Source organism: Larimichthys crocea, chromosome X (assembly GCF_000972845.2).
Source record: "Larimichthys crocea isolate SSNF chromosome X, L_crocea_2.0, whole genome shotgun sequence".
In the NCBI taxonomy this organism is placed as follows: domain Eukaryota; kingdom Metazoa; phylum Chordata; class Actinopteri; family Sciaenidae; genus Larimichthys; species Larimichthys crocea.
The window spans coordinates 15,530,334-15,556,974 of NC_040020.1; the positions used below are offsets into that span (position 1 = coordinate 15,530,334).

Genomic DNA, 26,641 nt, shown 5'->3' on the forward strand with positions numbered 1-26,641 from the left:
CATAAACCCAGTTTGAGTACTGACTCCTACTTCCTACTGGCCCACATGATAGCTATCAAGCACATTGACAAGCCGGACAATCAATAGACAGACACACATTCAGTGCACACTGATTTTTTGCTCAGTGACATTGCTGCAGACAAACTTTCATAATGATTAGTCAACCATTAAATTAATCACCGTCTATATTGATGATTCATCCATTGTTTTGAGTCATTTTTGTGTTCAGATTCTCTGATTGCAGCTTCAGAAATGTGAGTATTTTCTGGTTTCTTTGGTCCTCTGTGACAGTAAAATAAATCTCTTTGTGCTGAGGACAAAACAAAACATTTGAGGACGTCACCTTGGGATTCGGGGAACACTGATCAACATTTTATGGACCAAACAATTCATCGATTCATTGAGAAAATGAGTGACAGATTAATCAATAATGAAAATAATCATTAGTTTCAGCACTGCAATGCATATGATAATGTTTTTTAGGAGTGAATATAACGTTTGTACTCATTATTCACTCACCATTTTCTGATTAAATATTTGTAATGCAGGTTGGCACTGCGATTTGTGTCCAGAATTTCTTTGCTCTAGTATGCAGTCTGAATCTGTGACCCTGAAAACCCCTCACACACTTGAGTCAACCTCCCCGCCTGTCCACATGCACCTGGTGCACCTGTTTGCCTTTCCTCTCTTGTAATCACACGTTCAGGAGCTGCCTACATGCTACAAGCTAAAAGTAAATGTCATCAGTTCAGCTCTGTTTGATAATTTGTCCCTCTGGATTTGCTGTTCCTTCACCCTGACTCCTACACAGCCCATAGAGACAGCGTTAGAAGAAGGACATGGGTCTCACACGAAGAAGTGCTTTGAATGACGACTGCAGGTAGCCGAGCCTGTCTGTTTGATAATTGGTTTTGTAATATCACTGTTTGAATTTCCTGTTAGCTCGTGCTTCAAGACTCGCACTTGCCCCCAGCCCCCTTACACTACTTCTTTGTGCGTGATGTGTGTGTATTGTTGTGCAGCTGTGATCTATTTCTGTGTTAAATGAACAAAACACCTTAAGTTGCAGACTCGCAGTCTACTGTCAGTGTGTCTGTGGGGGCGTGTGCCTTTAAAATCTGTAAGATTCACGTCAGTGGAAGCTGTTCACATGCACACACGCGCTCATGGATGTGCACGCGCTCACACACACGCACATGATGCTAGAAATAGCTGCTCTATATTTGAATGAGTACAGTCAGAGTCAATGTCTAATCAATGTCCCAGCTTTTCTCTTTCGAGTGCAGACTGAAAAACAGAACGTACGGCAGGATGGAAAGATCACATAGATAGAGAAACATACACTAAAAACTGAATGTAAATATTACTATGAGGGGGGAAAGGCATGAATAAATTCATGGATGGTTCCTCTTTGTTACATGGAGTCTTAGAAAAGACGTCAATAATCTAAATCAGCATTCACTTTAAATTCTAAGCCCTGGGCTGGTGCGCCCATAATCCTCTGCCTCTCCTTTTCCATTACATCACCATCAACCTCAACTTGTCAGAATGTCCTCTGAATTCATCCTAGAATTCATCACTTCATTGGGTCAATTCAAATAATGTAATAAAGATGTGATAATATCTGTGAAATGAAATACAGTAATGTAAAACCCATTTTCTCCACATTGATTCACCCTATTAAAACCTGTATTGGAGAAGGAGATTACGATTAAAAGAGCATTAACCTTTGAGAGTATGGAAGTGAAGACTTGTTTTCCTAAACTCATTCTGCTTACTTGCTCAGAATCAACCAGGCGCACATGATATCCCAACAAAAGTGTGATATTTCCATCAGAACTTCTGAAACTCACTCATCTCTCCGAAGGAGAAAAACTCACTCAGTGAGCCACAGAAGCCACAAAAGCTATTGTTGTTGGTCGACATGGCAGCCCTTGATAAAGGAGGCTCATTAAGAATAACCTCACCCATATTTACTGATGTGTTATCCTGATAATTGGCTCTTTTTTTTCTTTTGATTTTGTCTTGCACTCAATGATTTCACAAAAGCAAAATCGATTGATTGATTTCTTAAAAAGTGACAGCAAAATAACACCTGGACAACATATCTCATATTTCATATATTCAGTGTGTATACTATCTGTATGATCCCTGAACTCAAGTGTTCAAATAAATCAGAGGGTGCAGACCGGCTGTGGCATCAAAGCATAGTGAGGTTACACCTCGGATACCTTCATTACTCTGACCAGTAGTATTGACATGTGCAAAACCCATGCACCTTTCAACTCAGCTGATTAACTTGATTAACCACTATCTTAAATTAGCTACACTGTGGTAACATAAAATGTATATAGCTTAGATGTTATTAGCCCTGCCTCATTCATTGGAGCAAATTAGAGCTTGTATAACTGAGATCAGGGAGAATACATGCAGCTCTAAAAGGAACAGAAGGGAACAGAACCAATATCCACAGGTGGAAAACCATACCCAGCCACAGCACACTGAGATGTGCTCTCTATCTAAGCGATAACCAGCAGTGTGGCAGCCTTCTACTGATGAATCTGAAATGCACATCTTTATATATAGCAAATGTTGGAAAAGAAAGCGCAGCCAACAACCCATACTTAATCAAATTGAGCTGTAATGCCATGGCTTGCAACATGCGCTCAGGCGAAGTGAAGCGGCAGGAGTGACGAAGAAATAACACTCACAGGCACTCATGATTTTCACTGTATAATAATAATAATGACATTCACACAATCTTTTGAGGATGAAGGCAATCCTCAGTCCTCACTGTCGAGTCTGTTGGAGATGGTTCTGACAGCTGTTGCTTGCAGCTAGGTAGCTAGCTAGCTATGTAAGATGATGACGTCCCCATTTTCTTTTTCTGCACTGATTGGTCAACTCTTTCTTAAAATGGCGGAAACAGCCATTATGGGCCCAAAACCAAACCTGCATGAATCATTGAACAAATTAGAGATTTCGGTGATGCCTCTGAGGTCTGGAACAAAACTATGGAAACTTTACCCTGTATTTGTGATAATCTACCGTTATGTTTTCTTATATTTATCACAACAGACACGCCAGCACAAGACAAAACTCTTACCCGTCATATTTATTTCTCTATCTTTGGTGCTGATGGACGTTCCTGCAGGAGGTGGAACAGCAAGTAAAAAATTGGTCTCGCAACTCCCATGATGCCTCCTAGGAGGTGGGGATGATGGCATTACAGGTGACAGCATTAATGGTGATGACATCATTGCCATTGCAGCAGCTGCTTCTGTGCCGTCCGTGACTGTGAGCGAACGCCGGACAGCCACATGTGGGTACGGCGCCCTAGGCGGGCATACGTTTCCCATCAGGGCAAAATTCGGTACATTGGGGAACATCACTGGTGAGCCTCCTATACCAGTGGGGTATGTTCCGGCCATCACCATGGGAACAGACAGATGTGAACAATCAGACATTGCACGTCTCACTGCAGTCCGCTGTGGCAGTTCAGTGCCTTGGCTAGTTTTTGTCTCTTTGTTTAAGGTAGCACATGACCCCGCTCTTCCATCTTCAACACGACTTAACTCCTGTGACAGGCCATGAATTGCAACCCCACCTGTTACGCCTCTGCTAGGTGGAGTACCAGACCCCGTCCTGCCCTTTTCAGTATGGCTTAAGGTTTCTCTTTCAACCTCACTCTCTCTTACTTCACTCACCCCAACACCTGCTCTAGGCCCTGCAGTGGCACTATCTTTATTGCCTATTAGGTCAGCAGCAGGAGAAGCAGTACCAGCAGGTTGTGTAACACTTTGCTTTCCTAAAGATGGCTTGAGAGTTTGATTTCCAGTTAGAACAGCAACTGAATTTTCTTTTAGACTTCCATGTAGGCCTCCAGAATTATACGACATAACAGATTTCTTGTCATCCTCTTTGTTTCCTTGACTTGATCTGGTACTTCCAGTGAAGCAAGGACTTAGTGTGTTTCTCTCCCCAAGCTGCCCAACTTGAACAGACGCTTGGGATCCCTGGATGTAAAATCCATCTTTGCTGCCTGTATAGTTTTGTTGCTGATTATTTTGTCCACAGCTAGGGCTTGATGTGGGCTTACGGTCTGGCGAAGAATTCACAAAGGTTCTCCCAGGAGAGACAGAAGGGGAAGGTAATGAAGAGGAAGGGGAGGAGTAGGAAGACAGGGGGCTGCTGGGGCTCTGTCCTGCACTCCCTAATGACCCCCATGCCTCTCCACCCCTTTGTCCGCTCTCCCTCGGCCTCCCCCCTTTGGACCCCTCATCCTCTATCTTCAGCACTGGCATCTTAAAGCTTGGAGTTCCTGTTGCCTCGGCTATCGTCCCCTCATTCCTGTCTTGCCCTAATTTTAACTCATCTTCCATCAAAGTTATTTTGGACCCCCCTTGTGTTGCGGCAGCAACCTGCACCCCTGGTGCCATCTGCCCTTGGCAGTGCCAGTCACTGTGTCGGTCAGAGGCCGGGCTAGAGGGTGATAGTGGAGAGGAGGCCAGGGCCGCAGGGATGCTGGCACCAGAGAGGGTACTGGGAGGTTTGTGCTGCTGTTGATGCTGCTGCTGTTGTTGATGCCCACTGGAAGGTTGTCCGTACCCACTGGTACCGCTAATAATGCCAGGCTGCTGCCAGGACGAGCCAGACAGGAAGGACATTCTCCTGGTCTGTTTTCAGGTCCTTTTATCTTGTTCCTTTTCTGGCTTGGTCTCTTATTTACTCCTTTGTCTTTTTTGTAGTTTTCTTCTTCTTTGTCTCCGTCTTTCGTTGTTCCTCCTGTCTCTTGATCTTTCCTGTCTCCGCTTCACTCTTGTCCAGGAGGCAAAAATGTCCTCAGCATCCAGCAAGTGTTATGAGCTTGCAAAGTAGAGGAAGCAATGCATCCTTTCTTTTTTAAAGTGATGCCTCAGAGTTGTGTGTGTGTGTGTGTGTGTAACTGAGCTGATGTGTGTGAAGTGCATGTGGGTTTGCAAAATGCATATGTGTGTTTAGAGGCGAGGCAAAAGGAGTGCGTGTGAGAGTGTGTGTGTGTGTGTGTGTGTGTGTCTGGTCGTCTCAGCTTCTCTCTGAGCACTGCACGGATCAGCTGTGGGGCTAAATTGCACCTTGCTCTCTCTCTCTCTCTCTCTCTCTGTATCTCTGTTTCCTTTCTCTCTCTCTCTCTCTATCTCTCTCTCTCTCTGACATCACAAAGTCACATGACAGCCGACATTCCCTCATTCGCTGGAGCAAAATTTCAGCATCTAGCCCCTAGCGACAAGCGTGCACAGGCATACACACATGAAGACACAATATCACACACGTATATAACATGTGTTGTGGCCAACATACATGCATGCATGCATACAAACAAATCTATGGCTGTCACAGTTACTCAGCTGCCATATGACAGCCACTGCTCACATGTTGATTCAGTGTGTGTAAGTGACAGACATGAGGAGAGATTACTGAAACATCACTGTTGATGATAATCCTGACCAGACTCTGGTTGGACTTGGTTCTATCAGTTCATGACAGAAGTAAAAAAAAAAAAAAAGTATATTTTCAGGCTATAATTGACGTCATGAGATGATGCGCATGAAGGAACTGTGCCCTGGACCTTGTGCTGTTGTCTTTTACTCCAAAAACGTCTTATTTTCACTCGCTTCTAATGATGAACTCAATTGATTCAGCTGATTGTGTTGAATCAGTCGATTAACCCTCTGGAGGCCCCAAAATTTGTCCCCAAAAGGTTAAATACATTTTTTTATTAATTAATTTCTTTATTTTTTAAAAGTATTTAAGTTTGCCGTTTTGTTTTCATAGATAGATTACATATGTTCACATTTTCATCATATTGTCATGTTTATTGATTACAAACTTTCTTGAACAAAGGTAAGCATCCTGCACCAAGAATTTGTTCAACTTTTGGTGACAAACTGGGGTGAAGCTTAGTCTGCAAACCATTAAAGGCCCAGTGTGTAGGATTTAGTGCCATCTAGTGGTGTAGTTGCTGACTGCAACCCTTGGTGTCACACTTTCCCCCTGACCTTGATATGCGCAAAAAATGGGATAGGACCCATCACTAACACTAACCAGTGTTCTGGTTTGTCTCTCCTGGGCTACTGTGGTTCAACATGGCGGACCCCTTGTGGAGGAGGACCTACAGCATCTGTAGATATAAAAGGCTAGTTCATCTCAACCACTACCATGACAAACACCCACCTGGGTGATACACAACAGCAAGTATCCACCAGAACACTGACCACACATCAGCTTGAGGTGGAGAGCCAATTACACTGGGGGTTGATTAGGTGGTGGAGCCAGGTTTGGACTTTAGCCAGGACAATGGGTAACCCTTACCACGGGATCTTTAATGACCACAATGAGTTCAAATGACCTCAAAATTCAAATATTGACAATGTTATAGTGGTGTACTTCTGGTGAATTGACTAGAGCTGTGGACCTCTACGAAACAATCCTGTGTGCATGTTTTTCTGTGTATTCCCTGTGATATGTGATATGCCACATGGAAAAATAGTTTAACGATGGCTTTGCAATAGAAAAAAATGACTCACAATGACTCACAAAGGTTAATCGTGTTAGCTTGATTTGTGGTGGTTGCGGTGTGTGTGAGCTATAAAAGAGCTTTTATAATTAGCAGTTAGTTGGATGTGTGTGTTTTTGTTTTTAAGCAGCACAAAGCAGACAACATCATTTATAAAAGTACAAACATTTTCAAACTGCAGTGTTGATAATCAACTTGAATGGCTTTCAGCTATAGCTTGGTTAAAATGATCACACTTTTTTATTAATATTTGGTTTTGTTCTGTGGACTGAAGAAATATCTTCTAGAAGCAGCAATTTCATTTATATAGCCCAAAATCACAAATTACTTTGAGGAGCTTGATGCTGGGTAGAGAAACCCATTGACCCCTTGCTAGTCAAGTAAACAAAGGGAATGAGAGAGACGTCTGAAAGAAAACTCAGCATTACACCCTCTGTCCTGAGAGACAACTGCCCCCAAGATACTGCTTAACCTTGGAAAAAACATAAAAACTTCAGGAAGAGCAACAGAGGAAGGTCGCCGTTTGCAGGACAGACAGAACAGCTCAGCAAAAAAAAACTCAATACTCAATATATACTATTTAAGTATAGAAGCACCTATTAGCTAACTGTACACATGTAGCACAAAGTTAGCTAGTACAAGCTAAATTTATATTATATACCTAGCACAACATGACAAAGAGTCAAAGAGTCTGAGGAATAAATCATTTAGCAAGTCAAAGACCAATCATATCTAGCCTTAGTAAATACTGGTTTCACAGTAAACTCATCAGGGGGCCAAGAATACTGCTAACAACATCTTGCACTTATTGTCAATTACAAAATCAATAATTTGGAGTTTGTTTTGCTGACTTTCTGCCACTTAGTAATCAGAGATTAGTCATTGTTTGTTTAATGCAACCTCTTCTGTCATGCCCACCTTTACAAACTGAAAGCAACCTCCACCCTTCAATATTTATCAGTTGTTGACAGTACATAGGGAGCAGCTAATAAAAACGTAGACATAAAGATCTGCATGATAGCATCAGCTATCAGCATCAGCAAAGATCTTTTATATTTCTCTTGCATTAGTCATATTCATTCAACTAACTGTGAGCACTGCCACAGAATTGTTACACGTGGTCTGTGATGGTATGAAGACTCATTAGCTTTGATTGCTCTGCGTGGCTGTATAATGGTCAGGGCATAAGGTCATTCCTATGGTGCCCCTATGGTAATAATGCCCCTATAACACAGCACTAATTGATTTAGAATGAAGTCCAAACTTTTTCCGAGACATCGTCATTCAATATATAGAACATCACTATAGGAAGCTATGGTGAGCTGTGTGTGATGAAGATTTGAACCTCCATCCTTAAAAGAGCTGGAGCCTTTTCCACTTCTCACTCCACTCCACTGGGATTTGTAGTACAGCTTGAAGGAAGGATTAAAACTTCTCATCCTTCTCCCTGCCTCTGCACATTTTTGCCGAGCTCTGACTTTCTGGACTTAGTGAGAAATTGTAGGAGCTAAATATAAGTATTACATTACATCTACCTAAAATTGTAGTCTTAAGAAATACAAGATGAAATCAATAGCTATATTTGAGACATTTAACTGACTGTGCTTCGCAGAGTGACCTAATGACATGCTGTGCAGCACTCATATCGTCAATTCCATGTGCGATGTGGAAAGCATAAATTGACTTCAAGGAGTGCAACCATCTGGAATTCAGTATTCTCTCTTGACAGAATCTCTACTGGCACTGATCATTCTTGTGGCTTTAAGCATCAAGCAACCTTTCCCAAAGACCAAGGTCATGTTCAAACTCGGATGCTGCTCTCACACTATGTAGTACGTGTATCACGATACCAGGGTTATAAATCCTACCTTACCTCAGCTACTTAATCATGAGCCTATGAGGGCCATGACTATAGAAAGATAGATCCAACGGGTTAATATAAAAGAAAAGAGAGCCCACCAACAAATGATATTTCAGAATCTGAAAGATCATTAAACTGTGTTAACTTCATGTCTATGTATGTTTAGTAGTATAGTACTCTCTTCTTAAAGTCCAAGATTGGGATCGTCGTCAAAGTGACGATACAACAAAAAGTGTTCAGTGCTCTCAGAAGACAAAAGCAGGCAAACAGAGTCAGAAAGCTGTGACAGTTAGTCCATGTGAAGACAGAAGTAAATATCTCTAGATATTTGGGACTTTTTGTGTGCAAATGACAGCTGACTGTCTCCCACCAACCCCACTTCACCCCCGAGGTCTAAGCCAAAATAACAAGAGAGGCTTGTCAAGCATGACTGAAAATGAATATTATTACATAATCCTCCATAAACAATTCATCTACTGTAACCACAAAGGGAGAGGCAGCCGGAGAGGAAGACATTAGAGCATTGCTCAGTTTCAATAGACTTTGAAAGGTTGGGTGTTGTGCAAAAAATCGAGGCAATGTTTCTGTTCAGTCAGCGGGTTCTCTGGTTAAAGCAGAAACATTTGTAAGCTTGACAGCTGGGGTTCTGCCATTTCCAAGACAAGATGAGAGCAAGTCTGACTCTTAGAAGACACAGACGATCAGCACTGGATTAAATTCTCTTCTTCACAAACTGCTTTGACTTTCATGCGAGAGTGGATCAAATCTGATGTAGAATAAAGACCTGACATGTCTGGGCACTATTTTATGTCAAAATGGCTACTGTGAAAAAGGTCTAAAAGTTTAGACCTCTTCAGGTTAAAGACTTAAATGACTGAAGTCAATCACCCACGTTTCCCTCTGGCTGTAGCCCTCTTGGCAGTCCTGACTCGCCCTGTTCCATGGGTCATTTCTAGACAGTGACCCTTAATTTGTGAACCTCTTGTGGGATTTGTACCCGTTGTTTCTGCGCCCAAGAGAACCAAGTCATTTCGTTGCCTAACCCTAACCCCCAAGTTGATCATCTTACTCTCATTTAAGAAACTGCAGTCGTTGCCATTTCTGTCTTGGCTTTATTTTACAGCCATGGAGGTCGCTGCTTAGAGCAGACTCAATTGCCAATTCGTCTTACATCACAGTCAAGCTAACTGTCCGTCGGAGATGGGGGTTATTTTGCCGAGACAGATAAACAATGACTGATGTATCTGTTCTGCCTGTCATTTTGTGTCAACATCGATGCATGTGGGACATGAAGCCAATGTTTTTCATCTTGCATTTCGTTGCCTTGTATTTATACATGTGTAATGACAATAAATTGAAACTCATCATCATCAAATGTACAGATCTCAGAGTATGTCTATCTGCAAAAAAAAAAATAATAATAAAAAATAAAAAATCACTGTGGGCTCCTGAGACACATGTCTCTTCAAGTTGTAATGTAATGTCCTTTACAGTGCAGTGTGCAAACAGCCATCCATCAGTTTTCTGTAACCACTTATCAGGGTTGTGGGGGCTGGAGCCCGTGTTGGGAGGATGTTGCTGTGGATTCAGTGAGTTGGGTTGTGGGCTGCAACTCGAGCCCAATATTTTAGCATTTATTTGTTTATGTTTTTGCAGACTGGCACCATTTAAAGTATGACTAATTAGCTATTGGTAGTTCCTGTTTCTGCAGTGTACCCATTGCAGTATAGAAAACTATCAGTGATTCCTTTGCTGCTGAAGAAAGCTGAAAAACGTGACGATTCTCGCAAATTCTGCTGTTATATGGAGTGTCTTTTTCTCTGGTGTTTAATTGTATTCATGGACAATTCTTTGTGATAGACATCAGAGATAATGATATCCTTGTTTCCTTGTAAATTATAAGTCACACTGAATATAAAAATATGTGCATCATCTTTGACTGAGTTGTGACTGAAAAGCAGTACAGTTCCTGATGCAAACTGGGGCAATCACAGGTTTTAAGGTACCTTAGTTCAAGGTACTATTCGCTGTGTGCCATGACTGCAGGTGAGTTGACGAGTGGCAAAACCAATGACCAAACTACAATAACGACCTTCCTGTTGTTTTTAGAACACTAACATCTTTTTCACCTCATGCAGTATCTTTGTCTTCGTTTAGCCCCCAGAACTCTCCTGTGGCCCCCTTTAGGGATCTTACCTCACAGCTTGAACACCCCCTCCCATGCTTGTAGCCATTTTTCTGTCAGTGTTTCTGTCTCCAGCACAAGTGATATCACCATTTTTAGTCCCACCTATAGAAATCTGATAGACTCATCACCAATTCAAATGTCTGGAGCCACGCGTATATAGTCTAAATTTATCTTGGATACTGTACCACTCACAGTGGATTTTTAATGTAAACCGATTTTATGGAAAAAAATGAAAAATTTACACAGAAATTCATCAAACCAATCTGCAGCATAATCCACTTCTTTACTGTCCAAATATGATAAAGACACACACATTCAAATCCTGACGTATTTTAGAAATATGTGTCATAGAGCTTCATTGCAGTTCAAAAACCAGGAATGCACACACCAATCCGCTGTCCCAAATACTCACCAGAACACCAAACATGCATTTATCCACTGATGAAAATAGTCCCCCAAAATCCAAAATGCAGCGTTTCCTCCAGTTGACGAAGAAACTAACAAAAAACTACCATCTGCTTAAAAAAATACTAAACCTTTTGAAAAAGTAAAGATTTACATCTTAAGTAGGAACAAATGGATTTGGGATTTGTTGACAATTATACAAATAAAGAGTAACGTCATTATGTCAGTGTATTAACATGTTTCGTGGGTGGTTCTCTCCCGAAACACAGGACCGGACTGTTCAGTCCCATCAACAGTTTCTCCAACTAAATCACAACCACACAAACAAACTGCAGAGAAACAGATAATTTAGAGAAAATGTGTTCCTGTGTTAAACATATTCACACATTAACAGACATACATGTCCTATTGTCTGCAGCATTTTGTTCTTTTATGAGTTTTGTTACTTTCATTAGTGCATTAGTGTTTGTGCTCCAATACGATATGACTGCACGATATTAGCTAATTTGACTTTAGATACGAAAATGCCTCCAAAATTGGATTCATATACGGCACATATTTGATTTCCTCGGTCCAGCTTTCATTAGTTCTTTCATTATTATGCAAAGAAGAAGGCTGTATTTTGCCTATGAAAGGACTGGAAAAGGTCGGGAAAGTTTTATGATTATAAAATTGAGGCTGTTAAATATGGCTCCCCAAGGAAAAACCTGAAACTAAAACTTTGGCAACTTGGCAACTAACAAGCTAGACCACAGAGACACTCAGTGGGATATATGGAAGACAAATAAAGTTCAAAAGCAGTAGAACAAAATAACAAGTCATATATTTAGAAGAAGACGCTTACGGCTCAAATTAAATCTGATATTCTTGTGGTTTTCTACACAAGCAAAAACCACAGAGGTCACTGTAAGTCCTCCTTTTGAAGGTCACAGATTGTTCAACATCAGCTGGAGATGGAGGAAACAGAGAGAGAGAGAGGATGCTACAGCTGGTTGCCCATGGTGTTGGGCAGAGAGAGAGAGAGAGACGGAGGAGGGTGGGGGGATTGGGGGGGAGGCGGATCTTGTCAGAGCGTTTCTATTTTTACTCTTCGACCTCACTGATTGTCACACCCAGTCCACCCCTTCTCTATCCCTCCATCCCTCACTCGCAGAGTCTCTTTGTTTCCACGGCAACCGCCTCCTGTGTCTCCCTGACAACGCCCCCCCCCTCCCTCCCCACCAACACCCTACAGCCCCCTCGCCGCCCCCCAACCCCCACCCCCACCACTCGCCAATGCAGTGATTATCACGGTACCGCAGCGACACAGGGAGTCTGGGCAGGAGCGGGGAAGACGTGACGTGGATGGAGGAGACAGAAAGGGCAAAGAGATGGAGGGAGAGGAAAATGGAAGGGAAGGAGGAGGAAAAGGAAAGGGCAAAGGTAGAAGGAGGCAGAAAGCAGGGAGATGGAGGGGGATAAACACGGGAATTGAAGAAGATGGAGGAGGGAAGAATCCTGGAATAGATAAAGATGAGAAATGATAAAGGGCAACAGATGAACACTGATACAGGAAGACGGGAAAGAGGAAAAGGAAATAAAACACTGTGGCAATGTGGAAGGCCAGAGGAGATTAAATGAAGTAAACACAGAGAGGAAAATAGTCAACCAGACTGGGAGATAGAGTGTCATCTATTGCAGAGAGTGGAAGTAGAAGAGATAGATAGAGATGGGGGTGAAAGGAGTAAGAAAGGAGGACAAGAAGAAAAAATACATTAAAAGAAAAAACTCTCCACTAGCCCACTTCTTACTTTAGCCACTTTAATCTGTTCTGTCTGTCTCTCTGTGGTCTGGAAATGGTTTAAAATGCCCGAAAAACAGTATTTAATCCCAGAAATTAGAGCTGGAAAAGGATCAGAGAAAGAGTGTGTTGACCTAATGTTTCTAAAATCAAGAAAACATCAATTAGAAGACCTGCATAATTCCATCACAAAAAGAGAAGACTGACAGCTTCTCTGGCAGCCTCTGCACTGCAATTTATGTTATGTTTCAGTGAGTCAGATTTGGCAGGGCGGCAAGAGGAAGGAAGAACTGAAAGGCCAAAATTCTGGGATTCTGGTAACAGCTGATGGGAAGAGACTCTAAAATATGATTTCAGTAATCTACCATGCTCTAGCACTAACGGATAATCCTACAGACCTATTAAGGTCAGAAATCTGTTATGTCCCAGATGTCATGGTTGCTACCTTAAAGATACAAATCTCCTAAAATAAAAATAATGTATCCAAACTCCAGCTGACCACCAACGACATGCATTTCTACATTTGGCTGTAAAACAGTTTTCTTTGGTAATTTCATGTGATCTTCTTCATAACATCTCTGTTTGCTGGCTGTGTGTCCAGGTATCAGTCGTATCTCAGATCCCAAACCTCTCACAGCACATGAACATACTGTATAATAGATTTTCAAGGGAGACTTCACTTAACAGCATGACAACACAATGATCTCAGACTACAGGAATACAAATCCCAATTGATTTTGAAATGAGGTTGCACCACACACACTCTTTTATATATCATATATTATTGGCATACTGGCAGAGAGGAACATCACACCACCTCAAGTAATCTCATGGAGAAAAAAAAACATGCTGGTAGTGACGCTCTACAGTGAGAAAATAGCCTAAACGAGTCTGGTTGGTTGAGGGAACGTGGTCAACAAAGGTGGTCTATTCTTCAGAGAGAACTGGAGGTGATTTTTTAACATCTGTCAACAATTGCTAGCTAACATCAAGTGTTAGGATGTTTCTCCTCTGATTATCGGGAACAGTGAACAGATAGTGATATATCTGCTGGGGGAACATTTTTTTAAATAACATAAATACAAACCAAAAAAATCATGTAACTGTGACACTAAATGATCTTAAAACTAGTTTGACCTTAATGTACAGAAATACGAACCAACACATACTGATGCCAATTTCACTGCTTTGATTTCGATGATAAGGAGTTGCGGGTTGGTAGGGAACACATATTTTGGGATTGCCCATAGATCTTAGATTTCTCTGGAAGGATATTAAAAAGGGAGATTAAACATGTTTTGGGTGTTAACTTTACATACTGGGTTCACCTGCTGAGACAATGACAGACAGGGAGGCAAGAGAAAAGTGATTTTTAATGGACCACAGCTTTATTTGTTTTGGCCTTGCCATATACTAAAATTCTGATTTTAGACCAATGTCTGTCTGCTGCTGCTCAGTCATGCCTCTCTCTGATGAACTGCAGTCCTCCCAGCGGACACCTGATGGAGCCAACGAGCGGCACTGAGGCTCAACAAACCCCCACAGAACTTCATGACAACACACTGCTGCTGCAACATGATTACCTATCTGCAATGTTGCACTGCCAACCACAACACATGTGGGTCTCCAGTGATTATCTCAATTTATAGCATCACTTTGATTCAATCTCACTGGCTTCACTCTCAAGGACAAAACCAGGTCATTGCATCTTGTGTGTGCGAGTGTGTCTGTTGTTAAATTGCAAATTTGAATCAGGCAAAAGATGGCTGCTGTTTTGCTTTTCCTACAAGAATGATGTCTCTCTCTTACACACACACACCATCTGACAAAGCCTGCACACACACACACACACACACACACACACACAGGCTTCTACATATACATAGACACAAAGGTGACAGCCCATCTTACAGGCCACACACACACACGTCTGCAGGATAAAAGGTGAGCATGTCCTTGCCTTATGTGAGGGTGAAATAGTCCCAGGCATCAATATTGTATTTGAGGGACAATCAGGGGATGAGCAGGCAGAACATGAGTTTATAAAAAGAGACAGATGAAGATAACAGATGAAGATAAAGCACTCATCACACACTCGTCAAAATAATAATAAAGCGTGTGTCATCTCAATACAGAAGAATCATGTGGTTTATATTAAAAGTAATGTAAATTATTAGCCTACTTGTTGACTCCAGATGCAGTACAATGTATCTGTGAAGACAACTAGGTCATGTTTTCTTTTCTGGGACTTTGGAGTTTTAGTAATGTGGGTATAGTTAAAGGTCCAGTAGTAGTAGGTAGTAGGTAAATTGTATGTTTGGGGAACTTGACCTCAGTATTTCTAAAATGTGTTTATAGTTTTCATAGAAAAACACTCTCATGACTGTACTGTTCAAAGGTATTTAGAGGACATAAATACTGGCTATCTCACTCACTGCTGGATTGTGTCTTGCAACATCTTAGTGTGAGTGGCTGTCATCAGTATGTGGATTTTGCTATCAAACCAACAGATCAGACTGTAGTTGTAGATTTATGGATTTAGATTCAAATCTTCATAACAAAATGGAATAATGTGTTTCATGTCTGGTGGTATATCTGCAGGACAGGACAAGACAACATCTACTGTTGTTAATGATATCTAATGATGATAAAAGAGCACCACCTACAGAAACTGAACCCGAAGCAACAATTTTTAACAACACGTTGTTGAGGTTTTTGAGGAAAGCAATGAGCAGTAAATTTAAAGGGTATTAGTATTAGAAAAAGCAAACACTTAGTGATGACTACTTTATGAGCTAATAAATATTAAAAGCTGAATTTTTACCGGAGCAGCACCTCTATTTGAAAAATAACACCGTACTGTTTGCACTCTCGTCTTAATAACCTTCATTTTTCAAATCCAGTCAAGTCTGTGATAATTCAGCAGTAACAGAGCTCAGTCTAGTCCAGCACTGAGGCAGCACCAGCCTCAGAGCAACATATTCACTCTGGGACATCTTAGTGCAGACTGAATAAGCAAAGTAGACATCTTGGATGGTGCTACCATCTGCAGCAGACACAGTAAACAAACCAACACAGACTAAAAGCTGTGAGATGAATAAAGAGCTGCAGGTTTATCCAAAGATTCATTGTGATTTGTACGCATTGGCATGGATGAGATCGAATCCTCTTTATGGCAGTTAAGGTGCATCACTTGAAATGCATCACCATCCAAATTTCTCAGTTTCAACATTTCAGAATTGTCTTTGTGATTTGATTACTAATTAAATATGGGGTTTCAGTGTTCTGTGTGCACATTATCACATTTAGTTTCTATTTACATTTTACACAGTGTGCCAACTTGTTTGCAAGCAGGCTCATACAAACAGCTGCAGTAACATAACAGCAATGATTCATTTCATTCATTTGCAGCTTTCACTGGGTAACAGTGACAATACCTTCACTGACACTGACTGATATTTTGACCCATATCAACTATATTGGGACACGTGATAAAGGCAAATATGACGCACAGTCAAATGCTCTCTATCCACATAGCATATGTGACAAATTTGGTGCAATAGATGACACTCTATCACAGTTTTCCTATCTTATCTTCAGCTTATACAATTGCTACATCTTAACGTGAATACATGTTGCCAATGCCATCTTGTGCATTACAGTGTAATTCCATTCTCATGTGCTAAAAGGCAGCAAGAGGCAATGGAATTGTTCCAAAATGTTACCTCAGGTACCTCCATCCCAGTACATCTCTAATACAAGCAGATTTCTTCCACTGAAACAGATCAGCCTTACAGTTGGGATGAAGTTTGTACCAAAGGAAGATAAGATGGTGGTTTATGTTATGCTATGCTGATGACAAATCAAATTGCAATATGTAAATCATTAACTGCCATATTTGTTAAAACCCAGCAATGTGCAAATATATGAAATTACTAATCACCACACAATCACCACGGTGGGGTCAGGGGTGTGCAACATCCCCTACAAAGTTCTACATGAGAATGAAATATGCAAAAGATAAACTTGTCTTACCTGTTGTTCATGGTCACATGATTGTGGCGTTATGAAACAGAAAAAAGGGAAGGGGTGGGGAGAAAAAACTTTCAGTCAGTTCAGAATCATCTTCATTGCATTAAACACAGTTCTAACACCAACCCTAACAATGTCTCAATATAAGAACTTTTGTTACAAAACATAAAATCATGAACGTGCTTCAAAACTCCAGTTAGAATTTCTGGAAACTACAGGACATTTTAGGGATTTGTCACTATTATAGCTAAAAGGCCAGTGTGAATAAAAACACTGTGTTATTGAACACTACTATGTCAGAAGAACAGCCTATGGTACCAGAATTTGGAAGGTGTAGAGCTACAGCGTCCGATTCAATTAATTGCAGTTAACACACATTCTTGTCAGAATCTCTGTCTTGGTCAGATTTTGGTTGTGAGAAAGGGCTGAAGAGAAGCACAGAGAGAATCACACTGGAAAATAAAGCTCCGTTCAGCAACCGACTGTGGGATGTAGCCAGAGATAAAGTATTCAGGATTGAAACCCAGAATTATCAGGAGAAAGAAGCATTAGACTGAGGTCATCTCAGGGTTTCCCCAAGTGTACAAGAAGTCAGGCAAGCCCAAAGGGCAGCTGGAATAGGCACTACATGGTTACACGTGTGGTCATCTACAGCATATGTCACATACAAAACTTTTTTAGACGTACAGTCTAAGAGTCTGCAGTTCTGTCATTCTGTTGTAATAACTGGGGGAAAGCCTGATATCTGAAGGTGATTTATTTTGTCATTTAGGAGAACATACCAGATAAGCAGACTGTAACCTGGACGAGGATTTCAACCAGAACTAAAACTGATTTTTTAAGACCTATAAAGCACACTGGATCTTTGCATTGCACAAGGTCACAAGTCACTGAGCTTAAAGGTTTATTCTTAACCATGAAAATCAGTGGCCACATTATAAGGTACACCTGTACAATCTAGTGCAATCTAATGCAACTATTCTGCAGATTTCTCAGGTCGTGCTTGGGGGTGGCATTGCATTGGACTGTATTATATTCAGATAATGTAGAATTTAGAGCTGTATTGAATTGCAAAAGATTGTGAGATGAGTGTACTTAATGTACAGGCCACTGAGTGCAGTAGTTTGGCAAAAACATCTTAACTAAAAGTCCTCATTTTGGTCATCATTTGCCAAAAACTGACTGGTTGATTGATACATTTATTAAGGGGACTCTGAGTTAAAATAACTTATGTCAAACTTTAACTAATGCATACAAATATTGTATACTTAAGAAGTGTTTTGAACACTGAGTTCAAAATATTAGCTCATTCCAATTTGGTCTTCACTGGTAAAGCATGTGTCAGATGAAATCTGAATGTCCTACAGCTCTTACAATTAGCATTTCTGTTTCTACAGATCAAGATCTTTGAGACTACAAATGTGGCCAAATACATTAGTTGCACAAAATACAGACACAAAAAACCCAAAAGGCATCAAGAAAAATGAATAATGGCAGGTTGTACCTTGCCAATGCTGGTAAACTAATTCTCAACGTCTTCTCGTCACAGCCAGGTCTACTGTTAACTTCAAGACTACATTAATATTGCTCTATGCAGTTGTTAGACAATAACTACTATAACATTATTGACTTCGTAAAGCTAAATGCCATTAGCAAACTAGCTTTGCGATGCAAGGACCCAGGTTATCTTTGTGTTTCTAAGGACGGAGAGGAGATAGTGGGAGGTTACACAGGCAGCTGACAATCAGATGAAACAGTTGAAAGAGGAGCAAGCATAGATAGTGGAGCTATCAGCAGACGGTCAAGTAATAAAATTGTTATGATCATGATAACAGATACACAGAGGCAGGCAGAGGGAAATCAAATCAGACAACTTATCACTTTACCCTTGTAGTTTTGTTAATATAGGGCCCGATCAGCACAGTGCATTTCTCTCCCATACTCATGCCAACAGGTGGGAAGATCCATTTTTCTCGATTCTTTGGTAAATTTTTGAGATAAAACCATATTTCTTAGAGATTTTTTATGGTAATAAGAAGGGCAGATCTGTGTGAAGATCTATTGATGTGAATTTCTCAAAAAATGATTCAAACCTGAGCTGTTCTACATCATCGGGCCCTGGTTATTACAAATACATACAGGAAAAGGATCAAGCACCAAGCAGGCCTGGTGCTTAATCAACAGACAAAGAGCCATGCATACAGGAAGACATATAGTAGCTACTTCCTGCTATGTTAACCTACAATCATTTTGTTCAAATTAGCCCCATGTTATTCATAATCTTCCCTGTAGTTCACCAACCTTCCAGTGGGGGGAGCTTTGACGACGAGGACTCCAGGTGCTCTGAGTGTGCAGGGAGAGAAGGAGGGGCTGCAGGGGTGATGGAAGGAGGGGGCGTGGTTGTCACTTGGCTAATTGGTGTGGCTACCGTTTTGGGGGGAGTGTCGGGTAGTGATGTGGGAGTGGCCTTACAGGGAGAAGCTGAGGAACTAAGGGGCATGGCTGAGGTGGTAGTGTATGCAGTGGATCCTGTGGAAGCTGCTGCTGGGATAATGACAGGGACAGATTCAGTCAAACTTTGTGTAGCTGTGGAGGACATGAGGATAGCTGAGGGGACGAAAGGCTTGGCATCAACATTGAGGGCTGATCCAGCTGCAAGTGTCGCAGGGTAAGTGCTTGTGACAGCTGAGGGAGATGGGCTGGTGAACAAAGCAGAAGTAGGAGGAATGTCTGGAGTGCTCTTTGAGGGGTTGAAAACAGAATTTGCTTGTGAAGGAGGGGCAACAGTTTCTGTCGGGGTGGACTTTGTCAGGGCGGAAGTAGCAAGGGACGGGGTGTTAGTGATAGGAGTAGTGGTCTGGGAGTCAGGAGTTGAGCCTGGAGGGGTCTGGAGGACTGAATCCAGGAAAGAGAAGGTCTGTGAGACTGGGCTCAGATTGTCTCCTGTCATCAATGCTAGACTACCATCTGCAGCTACACTACTCTTGCTGGCAGCACTGGCAACTGAGCTACTGTTAGGTTCAGGTTTGCTGGTTGAACCTTTCTCTTCATTTGCTTTTTGGCCTTCTTTAGCAGATGTAGGGAAATCGTCTACACACATTGGCTCATAGGAACGTGGAGAGGAATCTGTTACAAGGCTAGCATGGGAACGGTTGGTGAAACTTGTGGGTATTTGTGCAGGGGCAGAGGGCAAAATAGGGCTGGGGTTGATGTTTGGAGCTTTGCAGTCAGAAGGATCAGAGTTGGCAGTTGTAGCTCCAGTAGGAGTGCCTGTAGCCACCGTGGGAGAGATGGGCTGTTGGGGTGCTCCCCACTCCTCTGGAAGTCTTGCCCGACTCTTAGTCTTCTTGCCTTTCACTCTACCCCCTCCTCCACTCTCTCTGATCTCCCACTCCCAGTTCTCCTCCTCGTCCTCGTCATCCTCCACTTCCCGTCCACCCTTATCCAGCATTCCATGCTTGTCTGCTTGGCCAATATTGTTCTCCTGGCTATCCAAGAAGTCGTAGACCTCGTCATGGCCTTTCCTCTTCTTCTTCTTCCGCCTCTGCTGCTGTTTGCCAGCTTCGCCCCCAAGCCCCACTCGCTCAGGACTGAGGGGTTCAGAGTTGGAGGAAGTGGGACTGCTGTCGTCCATTGAGCCACTGGGAGAGAGGATGGGAGCTGCCGAGGGGGGGAGGGTTTTATAAGAGAAGGAACCAATCACATACTGTGTCAGAGAATCACCTGCCAAAAAGCCATCAGATTGTGGTTACCATAGGTGTTTTTCACTACGTCTTCCTAAATTGTTTATTGTTTCATAGGAGTAAATGAGTGTAATGGCTTGTCTCATCGAAATTACAATGTCCATACCAGTTGTAACATTCTGAAGGGGGAGCTTATAGAATTACCAATAACTGTACTGTAGGTAGATCACTGATTTTTGATGCACAGCTGTCATAGGGATAGTTTATCACAGAGTCAGACAAACTCATGGATACCAATAGCTTTTACATGTAATTTGATGGTATGTTGAATAGGTTAGTGTTAGGATGACCATTTGGGATTGGGGTACTTGACACTAAGCCGTGAATGTGTTCATATTTGTAAAGAGTCAGGGTGCACATAAAACTATGTGATAGCTGGATGGTTGAGATTTCCCTATTTTAAAGGGTATCTCCACAAACACACCAATGCAAGTTCACAGGTATAGAGTTGGAGGGGAGTTGGGCGAAGTTTGCTAAATTGCCTCAAGACGTTCAACTTGAAAAAAGACAGCTGGGGCTGAGGACCAGAAGTTTGAACATGAAATAAACTGGTGGTATGGCGTGTGGAGAAAGAAATAAGCTCATCCACTACTCATCCCTGCTTAAGGCTAGTGGCCCAAACCTACACACCCAGTTCTCTGACTTGTCAATGTTATAGGTGTACAATGCTAAACAGACGGAGAACCTCTTTAAGTGGAGCTACATTGATCCTATAGATGACAATTTATTGGACAAAAGCTTAACTCCCACTACTTCCACTGTTTTGCCAGCAGAAATGAAAGGCTTCTATGAGTTTGTCTGACAGGGATATTTTTAAGACATACACTGTGCTCAATACATACATAATGCATGCCCATTTACTGACTACTTAGAACACTGACGTAAATACTACAGCATTAATATTCACACATCCTGGAAGAAGCCACTAATGTGGAGGTAGTGACCCAGTGAAGTATTTGCTTCATGTGCCTCATTGCCACAAACACCACCAACAGACAGTCGTGGTGTTCATGCATTGATTGTACGGCACCGACTGAGACCTTATGGGACTGGGTGTTGGTAGCAACTGTAAGGTGGTACTATGATCGTATAAGTACTGCATTTAGCAATATTTGCATTTCATGTGTAATATATGATGCCACCATATGTGTTAGCACTAGACTTGGATGATACATTTGAATAAATGTCATAAAAAGTCATAAGGTTTTCATGTTTCCAGCCATAGTAACCATAGTCTGACTGCTTTTAGGCCCCTTTGGGGAACCCTTTTGGAACCTTTCAAAAAATATGGTGTATGTGATGGTGCCTACTTTTATAAATACATTCAACATGTACTCACCTGTTACAGACTTTCTATGGTTTTACAAAGCCTACATTAGATTAAATGTGCATGATCAAATTATATTAAGACAGGTGCTGTTTTATAGCAACATAATGGTTCAGCACTGAGCATGGGGTCATAAGAGTTTTCTCTGATTTATCTTCTTGTGTGTCCCATCTCTGCCAGGGTGAATTAAATTTACATTTCATATAAAACAGTGTTTTTATTCGAATTTGCCAAATCGTTATTCATAAGTAAAACACTGTACATTAGGACCAAAGCTGACTGTACAGGAGGTACACTGTATATATACATTTTAAATCTTTAGAAGAGGCCTGGCTCTGTTTTAAGATCAATACAATGAAATTGGAGGAAATAAAAGCTGTAAGATTCAATTCTGAAATTCTTTTTGGAGTCAGGAAGGGACATATAGATAGCACCTTTCAGTCAAATTAATACTTTGTGTGATTCTCTCTTTCTTTTAATCATCATCATCATCATCATCATCATCATCATCATCATCATCATCGAGGGGGAGCAGTGCCGTTCTTGTAGGGACCAGTCACACACAAAAGAGTAAAACAAACACCCCGGGAGCTTTGGAGGTAAATCAGTCAGTTAATCACATTTCACATCGGCTCTAACATGCATGATTTAAAGTAAATACATGCATGTCTGAAGAATCATGGTAATAAATGGATCACTGTCATACATGCAAAAACTAAAATTATCCAAACACGTTAAATAATATGGATATGGAATGTGCTGCACAATCACAATGACAAATTTTGCACATGCTAGTTTTCACAAACAAGAAAATAACGTTCTCTTGCACTGAAATGACCCCTTCATTTTTTCTGTTCCCACTATCTTCTCTTGTATGGGGGTGAAGTCATACACAATTGAGTATGGCTTTTTCCTCTGAAGCCATATTACTCAATTAATTCAGACAAGCAGTTCGTCAGCTCAGAGAGGATGAGAGACAGAAAGATGAACAGACAGATAGAAGGATAGACTATAAATAAACTCTGACCTAAACGCGTCTCTCAGTCTGCTCATCGAGTCGTCTTCCTGTTTAAACTATAATTCCTCTATCTCAATTTTCATCCTCCCATCTCCTCTTTTTCCTCACAGCCTATCTTACATCACTGGATATTAACGTGAATCCAAAAAATATATAATAATAATAACAATAGGGGTGCATTCCCCTCTAAATTCCGGCACCTTTCACTGTATTTCTAAATTGATTGCAGTTGCTATTTTCTCCCTTTGGCCTCCGAAGCTTCCCCAGCTATAAACAGCTTGAAGAAGAGACGAGGCCGGGGTTTTATCATCTATATTTAATGTGATAAGATATTTAATGGGAGTACATCTTAATCTGGAGTCTGGCTAACTGCCAAGAGAAACATTAATGGTGGAGTGCTGGCTGCCTCAAACACACATTGCCTATATAAAAAAAAAAAGGGGGTGTGTGAGAGTTAATCTGAAATTTCGTGCAGAGGGGTGTCATCTCACTGACACAGACTGGCACCTGCACACACAGAAGAAAGAGTGTACTGAGGAGATGAGAGACAGAGCTGAAGGCTGGTTGGTTAATGATCTGTCTACAAAGTCTTGTAGGTCCAGAAAACATCTTTGTTTTTTCCTATACCTGCAGTCTTACACGTCAATTTAAATGCACCAGGGTGTTTTAGATTAAGATTTATATTGCAGGCAACCCGATGGTACTTGAGAATTGTTGCTTTAACCTGAAACATAACTCAATTTAGACACATCCGACTGCAGAAATGTTATGACTCTTGTGAAATAAATGAGGCCAAACAGAGCGTGGAGTGATCCAACTGGACTCCAGCTGTGAATATTTTTTATGAGAGCATTTATGACTGCGCTCCTTCATTAGATACTCAGTGATGTGAGACAGGCAGGAACAGGAATGGACTTTTCTCACAGTCAACTACCCTGATCAAAGCTTGAAGAAAAAGCAAGTAAGACAAAGACATTAAGAGAAGTTACAGTTATTCAAACTGCTGTGGTCTATTAAAGAAAAACACTGCAGATGACTTAACATGAGATTGCTCATATGATGTGCAAAATCAGCTGTGACTGAGAGGAACAAAGGATTTTAATATCAGTGGCTTTACTGTTGGGATGATTGAGCATGGACGTCTGGTACTGTGCATGCTGCCATGGCTTACCGAGACTTGAATAGAACAGAGTCATTGCTAATGTAATTAGTAAAACCTTAGACTGTTTATAAAGACGACATGGCAGCCTTCCAAAAGTGAAGCCAAAACATTGGATCACCCCCTGGTGGCTGGCTGCAGTACAAGGGCCAAACTAAAAAAATCAAAATTCACATCAAATAAATTCTTCACAAAGATGGTTTTGGACATTTTAGGGAGGTCTTGAGTGATGACTGACAGCTGAGCCCTGCTTACGACTGACGGTGGAAGTATGGCGGGACCTCGATACTGTGGCTGATCACCACTGAGCAGACTCTGGCTCCAAATGACATCATCATCACTAAAATGGCAGCAGCCATTTGGCTTGTGGAGACGTGTTGTCCATCCGATACTTTCTCATTATTGGCACTATATTAATAGATCCTCAACAAAAGCCTCCACCACCTTCTAGTACTTTGCAACATACTTTGCAACATATAAATCTTTATATGTCAGACAGCTGGAGGTGAAATAATGAACATTCTGTTATGGCACAAAAACAACCTGTCTTGCAGATCTACTCTCAGTCATCATGGTTGGTTTTCTACCCTTCTTGTGCGTTGTTCATCACTGATGACGTAACTCAGACTGTACTAATGTAGATCAAAACAGGGTTCCGCTTTACGTAAAGTTTATATTTTATTTTCCATTGTTGTCAACCAAACGATGTAACAGGACTAGTACATTTACAGAATGTCTGCAGGTATTTGTTCTTAGTGCTTAGCTAAACCCAGTATTTTAAAAGTAGCAGCCTGTGGTGCTATTGAAATCTGAATGAATAGTAGGAAGTTCTCTATATGGTCAGATAACTGTATAACTACAGTTTTCATTCTAAAGATCAGTGGGGCAGCCATTACATCTGCCAGTAATGGGCACTAATGTTGGGTAGCAAGTCATTTTGGGTAACTTTCCTCAATTCTCTCTCTTTCTCTTGAAGGAGGAAGTCGGTTGAAATTTCCATCATGTCTTCAATAGCGACTGAATTAGAACAGTAACTGTTGCATAACAACCAGCTTGTACTGCTCACAGGCTTTAAGCTAGCGGGGCTATCTTTAGTACACCACCAAAACAGTAGGGAGAAGAGATAAAAAATAAGAGCTGGTAAATGTTTAATAAGTCCCGTCTTATTGAAACTCAGATGCTGAGTCATTGTCCTGTCGTTAAAATCTTTATTTGTTGCCCATTTCTCTCTAACGGTCTGACTGAATGTAAAGTCATGTTCATATAATGAAACCATGTTTGCTGCACTGCATGTATGTCTCTATTACGCTATCTGAAATGTAGCTTTTGGGCACAATTACACAGGAAGACTGTAAAGGGCATGGTGTGCTGCTCTGTCTTTGATGTCAGATCCTCCTGCGGGTTTGTGTTTTTGTTGCTCAGCAACCACAAATTCAGCCAGTGTTCAGCTGTGATTCACTCGAGCAGCTATTGATTATTACAAACATTAACAATTTATAATGAAAGGCAACTATAGGGTGCATTCTCATCAGACGGCAGTAACAACTGAAGACAAAACTATGGCTTGTCCTGTGTTTATGATTTAAAGGGGTCCCTTCATCTGTCTGTTGATCCAGTTTGTCTGTAGATAGCAGAGTGAACGGAGCAGAAAGCCATGAGGCAACCAGCGAGCTGGAGCTGTTTCACCTACAGTGAAAACAACGAGAAAAGGCTGCCCTCTGCTGCTCAAAACATGCCCTGTGGGATCAGGCTGTTTCGTTTCTTCTAATGCCACCCACCCCAACCATAAATCCCCAAAGCACACTACATATATCGTATCCTCTCCTTATTTTCCTGACACCACCTGCCCCTGCTGCCCCCAGCATATAGGGAAACATGCATCCAACCCTTTTTGTAATACCTGTAGAATGATCCACAGAGTTGATTCCTGGGCCACCAGAAGAAAACACATCACTGGTTTTCAATGGACTGCTTCCACTGATGTTACTGAAGGTTTTGTTTTCAACAGCAAACAAGCCTGAGCTCTTCTGGGTGTCCATAGCTGACCCTATCCCGGTCTGGCCAAAAGTGGAGCTCATACTGGACTGGAACGGTGGCAGGCCAGACCCCATGGTCCCTCCCATTCCAGACTGAGAGAAACCTGATAGAGACACAAAACACACAGATACATCACCAACATTTATGTAAAGTCTCTACAGTATATACTAAACTAGTTTCAACAAAAATAATAAATCATTGTTATGGATAAACTGAAGAATTAACCAACAACAGCTATGTTTACATCTAAATGTGCTACGTGACATGGGAGTTGGTTCACTTGATAAGCAGTAGGTGGCGACAATTCTCCAGTCAGAAAACCAGAAGAAGAGAGCGCAACAAGATGACGTAATGAGTGCCAGTGGAAGTTCAAACGGTGAAACACAATGCAGAAAAATGTAAATCAGATATTTGTGTTTGTTTCATGTATTAATGTTAATGTCAGATCTGAGACTAAAAGCACAGTCAGCTCTACAGGGAGTGACAAACACAGGTTAAAAGCACAGAAGCCTCCATAGTAATGGGCCCTGCTGGA

General features: G+C 41.4%; 1 protein-coding gene across 8 annotated transcripts in view; it reads right to left on the minus strand.

The window, feature by feature from the left end:
• map4l (microtubule associated protein 4 like) overlaps nucleotides 1-26,641 on the minus strand; it is a 98,194-nt gene that overhangs the window by 29,163 nt on the left and 42,390 nt on the right. For 6 of the 8 annotated variants that reach the window (XM_027283192.1, XM_027283195.1, XM_027283191.1 and 3 more), the window contains 2 exons: nucleotides 25,970-26,209; nucleotides 19,124-20,482 (listed from right to left, as the gene is read on the minus strand). In XM_027283192.1, the coding sequence (XP_027138993.1) occupies nucleotides 19,124-20,482; nucleotides 25,970-26,209 (1,599 nt within the window). Of the gene's footprint in view, nucleotides 1-3,106; nucleotides 5,273-19,123; nucleotides 20,483-25,969; nucleotides 26,210-26,641 lie in introns of those variants that run through there. The other 2 variants (XM_027283197.1, XM_027283196.1) reach the window with 2 other exon arrangements.